This window comes from Citrus clementina, unplaced genomic scaffold (genome assembly GCF_000493195.1).
Source record: "Citrus clementina cultivar Clemenules unplaced genomic scaffold, Citrus_clementina_v1.0 scaffold_2, whole genome shotgun sequence".
Taxonomy (NCBI): Eukaryota; Viridiplantae; Streptophyta; class Magnoliopsida; order Sapindales; family Rutaceae; genus Citrus; species Citrus x clementina.
In genome coordinates, this window is record NW_006262688.1 from 34,554,147 (window position 1) to 34,571,478 (window position 17,332).

General features: G+C 35.4%; 2 protein-coding genes across 3 annotated transcripts in view; both read left to right on the forward strand.

Moving 5' to 3' along the window:
- Positions 1-15,539, forward strand: LOC18053078. The gene is made up of 48 exons (XM_024190992.1): positions 1-377; positions 719-881; positions 986-1,057; positions 1,136-1,204; positions 1,297-1,368; positions 1,470-1,541; positions 1,626-1,697; positions 1,780-1,851; positions 1,936-2,007; positions 2,122-2,193; positions 2,282-2,353; positions 2,580-2,648; positions 2,730-2,795; positions 3,007-3,069; positions 3,176-3,220; positions 3,410-3,453; positions 3,663-4,039; positions 4,172-4,370; positions 4,735-4,866; positions 5,148-5,269; positions 5,373-5,583; positions 5,695-5,932; positions 6,019-6,175; positions 6,265-6,768; positions 7,852-7,972; positions 8,202-8,370; positions 8,638-8,709; positions 9,105-9,173; positions 9,262-9,333; positions 9,646-9,717; positions 9,803-9,874; positions 9,967-10,038; positions 10,124-10,195; positions 10,323-10,394; positions 10,480-10,551; positions 10,687-10,755; positions 10,841-10,906; positions 11,290-11,352; positions 11,455-11,502; positions 11,790-11,833; positions 12,229-12,605; positions 12,873-13,068; positions 13,339-13,482; positions 13,682-13,800; positions 13,890-14,100; positions 14,235-14,472; positions 14,550-14,700; positions 14,871-15,539. Exons 1-48 carry the CDS (start codon positions 278-280, stop codon positions 15,369-15,371), a joined length of 6,297 nt encoding a protein of 2,098 aa, XP_024046760.1. The 5' UTR covers positions 1-277; the 3' UTR covers positions 15,372-15,539.
- The window catches only part of LOC18053080 (probable leucine-rich repeat receptor-like serine/threonine-protein kinase At3g14840), a 23,277-nt gene continuing 13,841 nt past the window's right edge, over positions 7,897-17,332 (forward strand). Inside the window, exon 1 of one of the 2 annotated variants that reach the window (XM_024190581.1) lies at positions 7,897-7,972. The gene's annotated coding sequence lies outside the window, so the exon portion shown is untranslated. The remainder of the gene's footprint in view (positions 7,973-17,332) is intronic. The other variant, XM_024190579.1, reaches the window with a different exon arrangement.

Genomic DNA, 17,332 nt, shown 5'->3' on the forward strand with positions numbered 1-17,332 from the left:
TTGACTGGTCCTGCGTTCTATAATCGCCCCATGACGAAAGACAAAATCATATTAGAAGGGTAGACTGAATTTTCTTAATCGAGCTATTTGCTTGGAATATTCATCATTCCTGCAGCTCAGCGGATGCAAAAGAAGAGCAAGATTATTAAAATAACGTAATTAATAATAACAGCTCATCAGAAGATCCAAACGGTACGGCAAGGAAACTGGAGAGAGTTGAAAGCTATAGCCCGAAGCTCATACCTCACACACAGCTAGCTTTTCTGGGTTTTCAAAGATGTTCTTCTTGAAGCTTGATCTTCTGCTTGTTTCACTTCTGTCTTTAAGCAGCTTATGGACACAAGTACTTGTTTCTGCTATGCTGCCTCAAGCTGAAGGTGGGAATGATAACTTTCATTTTATTTTCAATATTCCCTTCTTCATGATATGCTGTGACCAGTTGCAGCTTATGTTTCCGTCCTCTTTTTTTTTTTCTTTCTCCCGGTATTAGTAGTATAATACTCTCAGAAATAAAGTAATAAAACATTGTTAAGAGCCTAACATGATTATTGAGTTGAGGGTCAACGATCTTAAAATGATCAGATTAGTGACATTCGTAATATTATTAAAAAAATAAAAAATAAAAATAGAACTTCAAATTTGGTGACCGGTCAAACTCAAAACTGTTACTTTCAGAAGTTCTGATGTTGAACTGAGACATGCTTCTGTGTGTATGTAGTTGATGCGCTCAATCAAATTGCCAAAACAATGAGAGCTAGAGACTGGACGTTTGATGCTAATGCTTGTGACCTGAATGATATACTCCCAGTGCAGGAATTAGATCCCACCAGGATCATTACTTGCAACCTTGGAATCGATAATACAAGCCACATTACTGAAATGTAGGTTCTTTTTCCGTTATTTTATAAAATTTTAAGTGGCATATTTTTATTTTTCTGTTTTGTGTGTAGGTTGATTTTGGGTATGTTTTGTTTTCCATTTTCAGACAATTCAAACGTTGCAACCTTTCTGGAACACTTCCACCGGAATTGGTTCAGCTTCCTTACATCCAGAAAGTGTGAGTTGAACAGTCTCCAATTTAATGCATTGGGAGATTAAACTTATAAATAAATTAATCGTTTTTGTTAATTTGCAGTGATTTTGCCTACAACTACCTAAATGGTTCCATACCAGTCGAATGGGCTTTGTTGCAGTTGAAGTTCATGTAAGCTATATCTAATTCTCTCTAATCAGGTTAAGCAGTTAGCATTCTACTTGTTTCGTAGAGTTAATTGATCGTCAATAATCTTAATGCAGCTCTGTTTTTGGAAACCGGTTATCAGGCAATATTCCAAGCCATTTGGCGAACATTACCAGTCTCACGTACTTGTAAGCTATCAATTCTTGGTTTATGCAAACATATTTAGGCCACTGATGTAAATGATAACTAATTTATTCCCTTTGTAATCTGAATGGGTCTAATTTGCCAGGGACATTGAAGCAAACCAATTCTCAGGAACCGTACCTGAGGAGTTCAGGAAATTAGTAAACTTGGAAACTCTGTAAGGCATTGTCAAGCTTTTTTGTGGCTGATATTTGTTCATGATCAATGTAATCATTTGGACCATAAATTGTCATGGTTACAGGAGACTGTCCTCCAATCAGTTGAGTGGAAGTTTGCCGACGGGACTAGCTGAGCTAAAAAATTTAACTAACTTGTAAGCTTTCTTGATTAGTGTCAGATCATGCTCAAAATTTATCAGAGGTATAAGCTGTACTCATTCTTATTGCACATTGCAGTAGGATCAGTGACAACAACTTCAATGGGAGTATACCAGAATTTATACAAAACTGGAAGCAACTTGAGAGGCTGTACGGTCATCTACATTACAAAGATTTCTCATCTTACATTCTGGTTCTTGATTGTTCTTGATTTGTTAATTTGAGTTGATGCAGAGAAATGCAAGGTAGTGGATTCGATGGACCCATTCCGTCATCCATCTCTGTCTTGGAAAATCTGAAACAATTGTGAGTAATTATTTCTCTTACAAGAATCGGAATGATTCAACACATCAACTTATGCAATTGATTCACTGTAATTAATGTTACTAAAAAGATCTGTTAATTATGGCTCTCAAACAGGAAGATTAGTGACATTGCTGGAACAAATCATCCTTTTCCAGATCTTAGAAACATGACAGGCATTACTATGATGTATGCTCCTTGCCTATTTTCTATCATGTTGAAGGAGTAGAATTCTTCGCCTTATAATTACCTTACAGGGTTAACGTTGGATTTTCAGAAATTTGAGAAACTGTAGTATTTCCGGGGAGCTTCCTGAATATATCTGGGGAATGAATAAACTGCAAATTTTGTAAGTATGCTACACACTTTGTTTTTTAATGCAGAAATTAAATACTTGAAAAATGAAAGCAAAATTCCTGGTTGGCATTAATGCAATGTAACAACTAAGTAGTAATGTAGTATTTTTCTATACTTTGCAGCTGCAATAGCAGCAATAGAGTTGAAGTATCAGCACTTACAGGCCACTTAATGTATTTGTGTGGATAATCGTTATCTTTTGAATTTGTTTTGGATAGGGATCTCAGTTTTAACAGGCTAATCGGGGAAATTCCCAATGTTGCAACTCCTTCGAGTTTGAAATTCATGTAAGTTAACCAACTGTCTGGATTTACAATGTTAATTATGAGGTGTCCAACTTATTAACCACTTGATATGGCCTTGGTCAGCTTTCTTACCGGCAACTTTCTCAGCGGGAACATACCAGCATCGATCTTGAGGAAAGGAACTAATGTGTGTGTACCTTATCACCTGGATGCCTTGGTTCTTCGTATTTGAGTAATTTATGTTCATGTATCTTTGTAATCCGTTGATTTACAATATAGTAAATGGTGATGCATAGTCATATATAGCTTCTAATCCTGTTTCTAAAGAGACGACATTAAACATCAATTTTGAAAAGCACCATATGTGAAATTTCCTTCAGTGCTTCTTTCTTGCATGCAGGGATCTGTCATACAATAATTTGACCTATCAAAGCCCTGAGCAGCCTGCTTGTCTGGAGAGACAGTCAGTATATTTTCCCTCTCTTGTGAATAAATAATCTTCTATGCTTATAATATCATTTGGTATATCTGCGTGCTGATATTTGCTTCGTCTTCTGTTATTTCGTTAGGAATTTAAATCTGAACCTGTTCCGTTCTTCTGTGGACAGCAATTTGTATGTCACTTTTCATGCTTTGTTATTATTGTAGCTTATGTGACAGATTTAACAACCAATGAATCAAGAATTTTGCATATATACAGTCATTTTATCATCCAATAAATATAAAAGCAACATATATTTTTATATTAGACAATGCAATGTCTATTGCATGCTAACATTCTTTTTTCCCTTGGCTAAAACCAGAAGTGGAGTTTTTCCATGCAGGAATAATTTCAAATGCAATCGATGTAAGTATACTCTAATATCAATAAGCCACCATGAAATCTACATCTCAAATATGTTGACTTTTAGAATCACAATTGGTAGCCTAGCTATTAATTATATCATATTCAAATCAACTTCAATTCCTCCATTTATTTTTTCAATTGTCAATTCATTTCTGGTTTCTTGAAAGCTCATTGCTCAAATTGTCTTTGAAATTCTTTTGTCTCGGCAGATTGGCACTCGCTGCATATTAATTGTGGTGGAAATGAAGCAAAAATAAATGGCAGCACATTTGAAGGAGATGGACAAATTGGCGGTGGTGCTGCAACGTTCCATTTACAAGATGATACTAACTGGGGTTTTAGTAGCACTGGAGACTTCGCTGATGATAATGATGACCAAAACACCCGTTACATTGCAACTTCTGACTCATCAGGCCTTTCTGAACTATACATTAATGCACGCATTGCTCCTCTTTCACTTACGTATTTTGGATATTGTTTAGACAATGGGAATTATACATTGAGTCTACACTTTGCGGAGATCCAGTTCAGTAATGGAATTACATTTCGCAGCCTGGGAAGGCGTTTGTTTGATATTTATATTCAGGTAATTAATTAAAATTAGGAAATAGATTTTCATTGGACGCATTTCTCTCCGTGAGTTCTTGGGAGATAGACATGCTATTGAGTAATATGATGGATGATTCTCAAAATGTTTCTCTGGATTTTCTTGTTTCAGGACAATTTAGTTGAGAGGAATTTCGATATAAAAGCTGAGGCTTCTGGGGTTCTTAAGCCAGTTGCAAGATCCTATAATGTCACTGTTACAAATCACATTATAGAGATCCGTTTCCATTGGGCTGGCAAAGGGACTACCGCACTTCCTAAAAGGGGAATCTATGGCCCCCTAGTATCAGCTATTTCATTGAATGACCCCAGTGAGTACTTTTCATCTCTTATTCTGTTTCTAAAATGCTTTTAAAATCGACTAACATTATAATACGTTCCGAAGTCCTGATTTTTAGTAATACAAGTTCAAATGTTTTTGTTTGAAGTTTAACTCTTTACGGCCATTGCCATTGTACATTAGAAAACAACCAAAATTCAGATATCTAGTTTGTTTCCAGCCATTTTCTTATGTATCCATTTACGTAACAGGAAAAAGAAAATCCCCATTAGTTATTCAGCCTATTCAATGTAGTTCTGAATTTTTTTCATGGCCACACATTTCTGTAAGGCATTTGTTCCATGTTTTCACATGCTTCTGATAATCAAAACTGCTTCATGGATTCTCATCGGCAGAGTTCAAACCTGAGAAGAAGAAGGTAGTACCGATTGTTGTTGGAGTAGTTGCAGGATTATCTCTCATAATCTTGGTGGTCAGTATCCTCGGTTGGAGATACTATTTGAGAACCAAGAGGCGCAAAGAGACAGGTGTGCGCTTCTTTTAGATAAAAATTTAAAAATGCTTCAATTTGCTACTCAACATTTATTCACATTCATTTTCTTTTTCATTAGAATAATCAAAATAGTAGTTTTATAACAGCACTAATTTTAGTTCTCGACAGCATTTATGTAAGCATTTGAAGACATTTGGGTTCAAACTACATGCTGATGCTAATTTTGTTTAATGAACCCGGAAACTCATCTAAAGGCTAAAGCATGCTTGTCTCATCTAAAGGCTAAAGCACACTTGTCTCTCTTTATTTGGACAGGTTTTATGAAAGAGTCGGATCTCCAAACAATTTCTTTTACCTTAAAGCAAATTAAAGCTGCAACTAACAATTTTGATTCTGCAAAGAAGATTGGAGAAGGTGGATTTGGACCTGTGTACAAGGTATATTGGCCAACCTTTTGCCCCTAATCATCCTCTTAACACAAAATTTCCTTCAATGGTTACTTAAAATTTGTACATTTCTTTTTTCAAAACTGGGATGCAGGGTCAACTAGCAGATGGTACCATAATTGCTGTGAAGCAGCTCTCTTCAAAATCAAGGCAGGGGAATCGTGAATTCTTAAATGAGATAGCCATGATTTCGTGCTTGCAACACCCAAATCTTGTTAAAATTCATGGCTGTTGTGTTGAAGGGGATCAACTCTTGCTAGTATACGAATACATGGAAAACAACAGCCTTGCCCGTGCTTTGCTTGGTAAGTTTAGTCTAGTAAAACAAGAAGCAAATGTTACATACAGGTATATTATGTTTCATTTTGTGTTGGGATGTTTCTGATTGGATTTGGAATGGTTATTGTATTTTTAAGGTCGTGAAAACTGTGAACTGGAATTGGACTGGCCGACCAGGCAGAAGATCTGTCTTGGCATAGCCAGGGGGTTAGCTTTTCTTCATGAAGAATCAAGATTCAAAATTGTTCACAGAGACATCAAAGCTACAAATGTTCTGCTAGATAGGGATTTAAACCCCAAAATATCAGATTTTGGACTAGCTAAGCTTGATGAGGGAGATAAAACCCACATCAGCACTCGCATTGCTGGAACCATGTAAGCCTCATTTCACGTCTCTCATTTAAAACTGATACTTTTGTTATTGTTTCAGTGTAATACAAAATTGGTAATTTTGACTTCAGAGGATACATGGCACCAGAATATGCACTCTGGGGCTATTTGACATACAAAGCAGATGTTTACAGTTTTGGAATCGTGGCCTTGGAAATTGTTAGTGGGAAAAATAATATGAGTTATGCTCCAGCTTTGGAGTTCGACTGTACTTGTCTTCTCGATTGGGTCAGCAACTAACTCATGTCATTCATCTTCTGCATTTCTATTTCTGTGGTGGTTGTGTCCTCTCAAATGCTATGTTTTGTTTTGGGTAGGCCTGTCATCTACAGCAAGATGGAAAGTTAGTGGAGCTAGTGGATGAAAGGCTAGGATCAAAATACAACAAGGAAGAAGCAGAAAGGATGATCAAAGTATCTCTTTTGTGTACAAATGCTTCGCCGTCACTAAGGCCAACAATGTCGGAAGTGGTAAACATGCTGGAAGGAAAAACTGCCATACCAGATATGGTACCAGAAGCTGGAAGTTATAGTCAAGATTTGAGGTTCAAAGCCTTGAGAGACCAAAAGGGGCTGAGGCGTAGTCAGAATTCGACAGCAACTCAGTCCCAGCATTCAATATCAGCTGAGTTCTATCAGGCCTCTTCCTCTACTTCTGCTGCCCAAGATCTCTATGAAATTAATGAGGAGTCATATAAGAAGTATAAAGTCATTAGAGACGGTTATAAGCTGATCCAAGGAATGAATTCAGACGTACAGCTTTCGACGACTATGCCCTCAAGAACCGCCTATGATCTTTACAACCATAATTCATCGAGTTCCTAGAAACATACATCGTTTTTGGTGTTGTCAATTCCGTAGTTCCTTTTTCATTTTTTGAAAATATGTGTGTATATACACATCTATGTTATTGTGCATTTTGTTACCTTGGTGACTGTAAGATTACAAACTAACTATTCATTTGGAGTCCACAAAACAAATGTGAAAAGAACAACTTTGATGATTGCTGGCTTCCTCAATAATTTTAGAGGTGCACGCAACCATTTCCAATCTGATTGGCCCTAGCTGGCTGCCATGTCTAGCGGCTCACATCCGTCCTGCTTTGGAAAAACAGCAGCGATGAATGTATAAAAATTAGTTAAAAAAATAGCACCTCACTATTAAAAGATAAAAGAAATTCACTATAAAATTAAAAAAATATTATGTTACAAGATATGTTTTGGAGTCTCCCATGCTATTTGTGCTCATTTTCGATACGAACGCTACTATTCCTATTAAAAAAATATAATGTCAAATTGGGCTTAAAATATCTAATTTGACCATTCTACATAAGATCTGTGACTCATCCACAATTTAATCTTATAACTCTAAAACAAATAATATAGTTTTCTGAATCAATATCAAATTGACAGTTTGACACTAACTATTCATATATTTGAGCTATCAATGATCAATGAGTGTCCAAACGATTCACTTCGCTCCATTCTACAGCAGCGAAGGAATCTGAAACCTTATCATTGATTTGACAAAAGCAATAACCGGCCCTTTCTGTTAGAGTTACTATCATTAGTCATACAAAATGTTAAACGTTGATTCCTATTAAAAAAAAGAAAAAAAGTAAAGGTATTCGTATTGCATGCTCATGCATGCACGGAAAGGTGAATTGAAAGTAATTAAGATGGCTGTTTAATCTTCACTTTTCAACATTTTGACTAAAGAAATATTGGACGTGCGTGCATACAGCATATTTTATTTATGGAGCTGCATAATATTCTAACCTTTTCTACTGTGTAAATAAAAAAGTAAGGATAAAGGAGAAGAGAACGATTGGATGACGTTGGCTGCTAGAGGCAAAAAGAGAGCTGCTCTGCTCAAGGCATATTTTGTGTACAAACTTGAATACAGATTCCTATTTTGGGTTTTGCGAAAATGCTCTTCTTCTTCAAACGTTTTCTACTTCTTGTGCTGGTTATGAGTTGCTTTTGGGCTCAAATTTTTGCTGCTGCTAAACTGCCTCGAGATGAAGGTAAGCTCAATTTTTTTCCGATTTTAGTACAGATTTTCACTTTTACCAAGTAGGATCTACTTCGATTAGTAGGTTTTGATTGTGTTGGCAGTTGGCTTGATCCTATCTCTGAATAATTACTTTATCAAGATAGTAAAAACCTAGAATCTCAAATATTCTTTTAAAAGCATTATTAACAGTTTATTTTTTTTTAACTTTTAAATTTTCTGATGATGATGATGAAATGCAGTTGATGTTCTCAATCAGATAGCTCAAACGATGGGAGCCACTAACTGGACTTTCGGTTATGATGCTTGTGAAGATCACGTCACTATAAAGCAGATTTTATTAACAGATCCTTTGAGAAACATCACTTGCAACTGCCAATTTCAGAATGAAACCTGCCACATTATTGCCATGTAAGTTAGTTGCCTTGATTCTCTCGTGAACATGTTCTTCCTCGAAAGTTAATTCCAGAATTTATTCTAAAGATATCTTCTGCAAATCACAAGTTTTTGTAGCATTCTTTCAAAGAAGAATCTTGGTCACGCTGTGTAAATTTTTAATATAGTAAAAAAAAGTCTGAACATTGCTATTGCCCATTAATGGAGTGTGAAAAGTGCTGTTTTTGCTAAAAGGAAATTTCTTTTCCCATAAAATAATCTGGGTTTGCTTTACTTTTTCAGGAAATTCATGCTTTTCAGCCTTCCAGGAACTCTTCCACCTCAAATTGTCAATCTTCCTTACCTCGAAACTGTGTAAGATTGTACACAACTTTCATCAATGCATATATATGGTAATTTTATTGTTCGCTAATTTTTTATGCATTTGGGATTGATAACCAATTTTGTTGAGAGGGTTTCTGTGAATGCTTGTGAAAGAACTTTAAAAGCACTTGCTGATGCTTCTCCATAAAGCATTTCCAGTACATTTTTGACCCTCAAAGCATTTTCTAGAAATCATCTACAAGTGCTTCCTCACAAGGAATTTTGCATTTTTGTTTATTTTAGACTAATGCTACCAAAAAATAGACCCATGCCAAAAATGTAACTAAATGCACCCCTATTAGTCTACTGCATTATGAATATCTTCGTTTCTTTCTTTCTTTTACAGACCAATTTGTAAATTTGATTGATATTGTTGTGGAATGCAGTGATTTTGCTTACAACTATCTGCATGGTTCGATACCACGTGAATGGGCCTCGATGCAACTGAAGTATATGTAAGCTATATCTACATCTTTCAATCAGTCGAGAAAATAAAATTTTGTTTGTCTCACTGAATTAACCATATTGGAATTGTCCATGCAGCTCTGTTTTTGCAAACCAATTGTCAGGCAATATTCCAAGCCATTTGGGGAACATTACTAGTCTCACATACTTGTAAGCTTTGAAAACTCATCATGACTACAATATCCAGTTGATGGACTTGCAGAAATGAACTGATCATAGTTTTTCATTATTTTAAATTTTATGAATTTTCCAATTATTTTTTATTTCTTTGACCGAGAGAACAAAATTCTCGTTAAAATTCTTGTTTCTTCAAGGAGATAAACTAGAAGTCTTATGCTTAATTATTCCTCAGAATATTTTCTTTGTGCATGTGTATGTGCAAATTTGCAGGTAAGAGTCCTTTAAGTTTTTATACCAATATGTTCTGCGATTATTAGAAATCTCAATGGATCTGTTTACCAGGGACCTTGAAGAAAACCAATTTTCAGGAACAATACCTCGAGAGCTTGGGAATTTAGTTAACTTGGAAACCTTGTAAGGCATTTATGGGGTTTCTTTACGTTCAGTTTTCGTCCGTTATCAGCATATTCATCGGAGGATAATCTACATTTAATTGCAGGAGACTATCATCCAATAGATTGATTGGAAATTTACCAATGGAACTTGTGAAGCTGAAAAATTTAACGGACTTGTAAGCTTTTCAAAAGTTTATTCTGAGGATATTCTGAAATTTGGCAGAAAGTGTAAGCCATAATTCATTCTTGTTCTTGTTGGACAATGCAGTAGGATTAATGACAACAACTTCAATGGGAGTGTGCCAGATTTTATACAAAGCTGGATGCAACTTAACAGACTGTAGGCTCTTCGACATGCCAAAAATTGTTCAAGTTACTGTCAGGCCCTTGAAATATTATTGATTGCTTTACTTAACTTAATGCAGAGAAATTCAAGGTAGTGGACTTGAAGCACCCATTCCGCCATCAATCTCTGCTTTGGATAAGCTAAATCAATTGTCAGTGAAAATTTAATAAGTATTCTTTTACAATAATTCAAATGATTTAATACTTTCATTGTCATATTAGTTTAGCATATTGAATATTGCTGAAAAGATCTGTTAATGACGATACTTGTACGAACAGGAGGATTAGTGACTTGCAAGGAACGAATCAGACTTTTCCGATGCTTAGAAACATGACAGGCCTTACACGGATGTATGACTCTTCATTTTTATCACATTAATGGAGTTTATTCACCTCAAAATTGCTTCATCTGATTTGATTGTTGATGGATTTCCAGAATTTTGAGGAACTGTAATATAGCTGGAGAGATACCTGAATATATATGGGGAATAAAAAATCTTCGGTTTCTGTAAGTATGTTACTTACTTACTTATCGATTACCTTTGTTCTATTGTGCAGATCATCATATGTAGTTAGAGTCTCTAATTAGCACACATGTAAATTTTTATTCTCTTTTTTTTTACTCAACTTTTGGCTTTTATAGGGATCTCAGCTTTAACCAGTTCACCGGGGAACTTCCCGATGTTGCAGTCCCAGCCGATTTGAAATTCACGCAAGTTACTGAAACAAAAGTTTTAATTTTACTATTTTAATTTTCAAATGTCCAGATACTAACTGCTTGATCTGGCCTTTATCAGCTTTCTTACTGGCAATTCTATCCAAGGGAATGTACCGGAGTCAATCCTGAAGAAAGGAACTAATGTGTGTGTACCTTATCTCTTGGATTTGAGATTCTTATGTTTAGCAGAGGAGTTTATGAGCATCAATCCTTGTATCGTGCATTTGTTATCCATCGTTAAGCTCTATAAATTTGTTAATCTGTTAATTTACTATTGTTGAAAATGAGTTTGCTGGAGGCATATGAACAAGTCGTTACGTTAGGCTTTTTGGAGCACATCACATATCAGAACTAGCACATATTAGAAACAAATCAATTTTGAGGTTTAGCTTTTTCATTTGATGAGGATAGCAGTGAGGGGGTTGTGTCAAACACAAAGACATTCTCTTGTATCTTTCAATTGCCTCATCATTTTAAATTAAATTTCCATCTACACTGAAAAGATCGTTGTTTCTTTCTTGCATTCAGGGACCTTTCTTACAATAATTTCACTTGGCAGAGTCCTGAGCAGCCTGCTTGCCGTGAGAAACCGTCAGTATATTTCTCTTAAGTGAATAATTATCTGATTCTGTTTACTTCTATGTATATCCTGTGATGGATCTAAGTCCTGATAGATGTATCATTTTTCACTAGGAATCTAAATCTGAACTTGTTCCGGAGTTCTTCAGTGGAAAATAACTTGTAAGTTCCCTTTTTCTTTCCTTTTATACCAGCTTAAGTTACAGTGGTAATTCCTTGAAAAAAAAAAAAGTTACAGAAGTAATTGCCTCTACATGAAGAATTTTGCGCATATAGCTGGTCATTCTATCATTAAATCTTCATTTCTTTTTTGATGGTGCCATTTGCTTTTCAATGAAAGCAAGAAACCTTCTCATGACACCCATTTCTTACTCTACTGTTGTTGACCTCACTTGGCAACGATATGGAGCTAATCTGTTTTGTTTACATTTTTTCTTGACTAAAACCAGACGTGGAGTTTTTCCATGTACAAACAATTTCACATGTCATCGATGTAAGTATCATTCGGATTTGATGTTGTTAGAATTCTCTTTGTATTAGAATTTCTTCGATATTTTCTTCACATTTGTTGACTCCTGGAATCACAATTCTTTGTCATGTTCTTTACTAATTCAATCATGAGTCTTGTTATCACGTACGTAAGTGCTTTATCTGAAGTACTTAAAGGCAATGTGAAGTAATCTAGTTGATCCCTAGAATTGATGATAATACAATTACGTTTGCCGATCACTCACAAGTTCCCCAACCCCCAACAAAATAAATAAATAAATAAAATAAATAAAAAACTGACCATATGAGCTTGTTTTCCTTTTAATGTTTTCAAATGGATTAACAGTATGTGAAAAGGTCTTTGCTGCTTTAGTATTTCACATTGTTTTCTCTTCACAGATTGGCACTCTTTGCACATTAATTGTGGTGGAGGTAATGTGAAAGTAAATGACAGCACATTCGAAGGAGATGCAGGAGTTGGTGGTGGTGCTGCAACATACCATTTACTGGATGGCACTAACTGGGGAATCAGTAGCACAGGAGATTTCACAGATGATGATGATGAGCAAAATACTAATTATATTGCAAATTCAGAGTCATCGGGGATTTCTGAATTGTACATTGATGCGCGTATTTCTCCTCTTTCGCTTACTTATATTGGATATTGTTTAGAAAATGGGAATTATTCAGTTGCTCTACACTTTGCGGAGATCCAATTCACAAATGACAAAACATATAAAACCCTTGGCAGGCGCATATTTGATATTTATATACAGGTACTTTATGACAATCAAGAAATATATTTTCATCAGAGTCAACTCAGGCTGTGATGCCTGAGAATCAGATGATGGGTTGTGGGCTTGCATATTATAATTTTGTGCCAGATGTGTTCCATTCAAAATGTACCATCTCGTGAGATGTCTCTAGTTGTGTGATATGTTTAAAGCTATTCTTGAGAGCCCATTTTCTTGGTCACTTGGTCATATGGAGCTTGTTTCTTTCAGGATAACAAATACAAATTTTGTTGGTTTGCTATGTTGCAGGACAAATTAGTTGAGAAGGATTTTAACATTGAAGCTGAAGCTCATGGAGTTCTTAAGCCAGTCACGAGACCATTCACTGCCAATGTTTCCAATCACATTTTAGAGATTCGCTTCCAATGGGCTGGCAAAGGCACTACCGCAATTCCTAGTGGTGGAGTTTATGGGCCTCTTATATCAGCTATTTCTGTGGATCCCAGTGAGTGATTTTCTTTTCCTCTTCTTCCATGTCCCATGTGGGGCTAACAATGTGACATGTTGTACAATCATTTTGAGAATAAAAGTTCAAGTGCTCCAATAGTGTGAAATCTAAGAACTGTAAGCCACAGAACCTATGGTAGAAAACCATTTGAAAATTTAAAGCAAACATCCAACTAATCGATATTGTCTTGAATACTCACAGTCATTCGTTCTTCCTATGTTTGTTGTTTCTGATTATCATAATTTCTTAGCTTATGCTTTCTGGCAGACTTCAAACCCCTCTATGGGGCAGGAAAAAAGAAGATTGCACCAATTGTTGCTGGCATTATTGTAGGATCATGTCTCATTATCTTGGTGTTGGGTATCTTCTGTTGGAGACACTATTTTAGAACCAAGAGCGGAAGACAAGAAGGTTTGGAATCTTTCAAATAGATAAGTAACTGCGTCAGGAAGAAAGAACTGAAACTAAAACAATCATAACAAAACCTTGTGGCTGGAGGATATTTATCCATTGAAAATGTTTTTTCAGCTGGTCTATGGTTCTTTTACAAAGCGTATACACTAAAAATCGGGCAACTTTTTAAAACTGTACTTCTCTTTCATTTGAACAGATCTTCAAGGACTAGAATTCCAAGCCAGTTCTTTTACCTTAAAGCAAATAAGAGCTGCCACTAGCAATTTTGATCCCATGAACAAGATTGGCGAAGGTGGATTTGGACCTGTTTACAAGGTATACACTCAAACCTTTGGTCATCGTGATTATTCTTTTGTATACAGAACTTCCTTTAACGGTTCTTCTTGTTACATACATACATGCAGGGTCAGTTAACCAATGGTACTATAATTGCCGTGAAGCTGCTGTCTTCGAAATCAAGACAAGGAAATCGTGAATTCTTGAATGAGATAGGCACTATTTCGTGCTTGCAACACCCAAATCTTGTGAAACTTTATGGCTGTTGTATTGAAGGGGATCAACTCATGCTGGTATATGAATACTTGGAAAACAACAGCCTTGCCCATGCTTTATTCGGTAAGTGTAATCTATTGATGATTTCTTGATTGATTATATGGGAGGAAAATAAAATAGTAACTTAGAAACACTTTACAAGTTTATAACAATCTATTATTCTCCCTAGTAATATTTCTTGGAATGGTCATGTTAAGGTGGTGAAAACAGTCAACTGAAATTGAACTGGTCAGTGAGGCAGAAGATCTGCCTTGGGATAGCCAGAGGTTTAGCTTTTCTACATGAAGAATCCAGATTCAAGATAGTTCATAGAGACATCAAAGCTACGAATGTTCTGCTAGATAGAGATTTAAACCCCAAAATATCTGACTTTGGATTGGCTAAGCTTGATGAGGAGGTGAAAACTCACATCAGTACTCGAGTCGCTGGAACAATGTAAGCTACATGTCTCTCTTTTCAATGACATTTTGTCACTGTTTTAACATCAAAACTCATGATAATTTTATATGCAGAGGATATATGGCACCAGAGTATGCTCTATGGGGTTACTTGACCTACAAAGCAGATGTTTACAGTTTCGGAGTTGTGGCTTTGGAAATTGTCAGTGGGAAGAATAATATGAGTTATGTGCCAGACAGTAATTGCACCTGTCCTCTTGATTGGGTACGAGATTAACTAAATTTTTATTCTTTAGTAGCACATTTAACTCCATTTTAGTGGGGACATGTTTGTTTGTTTGTTATTTATTTATTTGGGACAACAGTTATGGCATGAGTTTAAATCCAATAACTGTAGAATTTTTAACATAATTGTCTCGGTTATGTATTTCCCAGGCCTTCCATTTACACCGAAGTGGTACGTTAATGGAGTTAGTGGATCCAAGGCTCGGATCAGAATTCAACAAGGTTGAAGCAGAGAGAATGATTAAAATAGCACTCTTATGCACCAATGCGTCGCCTTCACTAAGGCCAACCATGTCTGAAGTGGTAAGCATGCTGGAAGGATCTTCTAACATTCCGGATGTAATCCCTGAAGCCGGTGGTTTGAGTGAAGACTTGAGGTTTAAAACTCTAAGAGACCATCCAAGAGAAATGAATAGTTCGGGTTTGGAAGGAAGTCTGTCTTATTATTCATCGTCAGCCAGCTTCTTGCCTGGTTCTTCCTCTACCGATGATGTCCGTGAAATTAACGCAGAGGCATATTTGAAGTTTAAGGCCATGAGAGACAGTCATATTCATATGGAAAGACAAAGATCGGTTGCCCAAGTATCAACACCAGTCCCCTCATGGACTGGCTCTTCAAAATCTGCCCATGATCTTCACAACACAATTTGAGTCCAGCGGATGTGCAAAATCATCCGCAAGCTAGTTTCAAGTTTCAACATTCAACTTTTTTGTAACCTACGTCTATGTGTCATACCTTCTCGCATCATCTTTGTATCTAAAATTTTCAGCGACTCAACCTCGGAAACAAGCGAGTCAACAACTCGTTCTTCGTTCTCAGTAGTCACCGTCGACTCCTCGGGGTTTTTAATTAAATACCCTTTAATAGTTTTAAAATTATTTAAATACCCCCTCCCTTTTTGGTTTTCATGGATACCCTAACAAATGTGAGCAAAGTCGGAAATACCCTTAATGAATGCATCAAATGCACTCAATGAATTGTCTTCATATTTCTTTCCTCATTTCTTTCACTTAAATCTATTTTTGCTGCCGATTCTTTCAAAATCTCTTAGAATCTCTCAAAATCTCTCATAACTTCTTACACAAATACAATTATGTATTCATTTCTTTAACACCCACTCTTTCTTTAAAGGTGCATTGCTTATTAAACAACCCAATAAGGTATGTTAATGTTGTTGGGTTTTAAATTTTTTAATTTTTAGGAAAATTTAGAAATTTTCCTCACATTACAATATTTTATTTTCACCATTTTTTCTTATACGTAGAAATATATGCAATGTAGGTTGTTTAATTATATTTTTCAGCAATATAACTTATTTATGGCGAAAATATTTCGAGTCGTGCATTCTTTTGATACCGTGTACGTCATATAGTTAGTCGTGTAAGTAATATAGTCGTGTAAGTCGTGTAGGTCATGTAAGAAATATAGTCGTGTAGGTCATGTAAGAAATATAGTCGTGTAAGTCGTGTAGGTCATGTAGGTCGTGTAGTTACTTGTATATGAAATTTAATATTATTGTTTTTATTGTATTATCAGATATGGTTTTGGTACGCGTGTCTATTCTCTTCAATGGTGAATGAATTAAACAAAATGACGAGTATAAGTTCAAAAGTTCAAAGGCTAAAGGGATAATGATACCACGATCGACAACATATGCCGCATTGGTGGAGAAGATAGCTGAAGTTATTGATATAGATACTTCGGAATTCAAAATCACAATGAAGTTCAAACTTAAGACATCTGATCCTATGCCACCAGTTACAATTCAAACCAATGATAATTTGGAATTTTTTTAAATTCCAATTTAATTTCACTTCTTTTTTTAATAATTTTCATTGACATTTTCTGCATAGCAGCAAATATAAATTCTTAGCACAAATTAAGTCTTTAAAGAACTAAATTAATCTAATGATTAATGGAAAATTCGTGTAATTTTAAAGTCGCAATTAAACATATTACAGCCATTTAAAAAGTTTTTTTCTTTTTTTTTTTTTATCTTCAAAGTGCTTTCTTCCTCTGGCCAAGCATACAAGCATACATGAGGAATGCTTGCATATAATTAATCCATGAAATCAATTAAGAAAAAAAATATCAGCTATAGGAAATTAATGTAATGTTATACACATAAAAACACCATTCGCAGTGATAAAATATTTTCACTCATAACTAGACATATCATGACTTACCATGACTTATAATTGGAAATTAAGAATCTCTCTAACTAATGACATTTCACAAGGTAAAGGTATATGTACAATTCCAATTTATTGTGAGCCTAATTAAACTAAATGTAATATGCAGATTCTATTGACAAGAAACAAAATGTGGAATTGAAGGTCGTGTAATTGTGTAATACAAGAAGATCGTATAATTGTATAATACATGAAGGTCGTATAAACATGCAATACATGAAGGTCGTGTAAACGTGTAATACATGAAGGTCGTGTAATCGTGCAATACATGAAGGTCGTGTAATCGTGCAATACATGAAGGTCGTGTAAAACACAACCTTGAATCTTACATAACCTTACACGACCAAATCTTATATTACATAACAAAATTATAATCAGCACAATCCATTAATTTTTCACAATTTGCATGCAGCAAAACA

Excerpts from the sequence above, each read along its gene's own strand:
- LOC18053078 (XM_024190992.1), top strand. The coding sequence starts at position 278 with ATGTTCTTCTTGAAGCTTGATCTTCTGCTTGTTTCACTTCTGTCTTTA. Across the intron at positions 11,503-11,789 it reads TCTTCAGTGGAAAATAACTT|ACGTGGAGTTTTTCCATGTA; the intron begins GTAAGTTCCCTT and ends GACTAAAACCAG. Across the intron at positions 12,606-12,872 it reads TATTTGATATTTATATACAG|GACAAATTAGTTGAGAAGGA; the intron begins GTACTTTATGAC and ends GCTATGTTGCAG.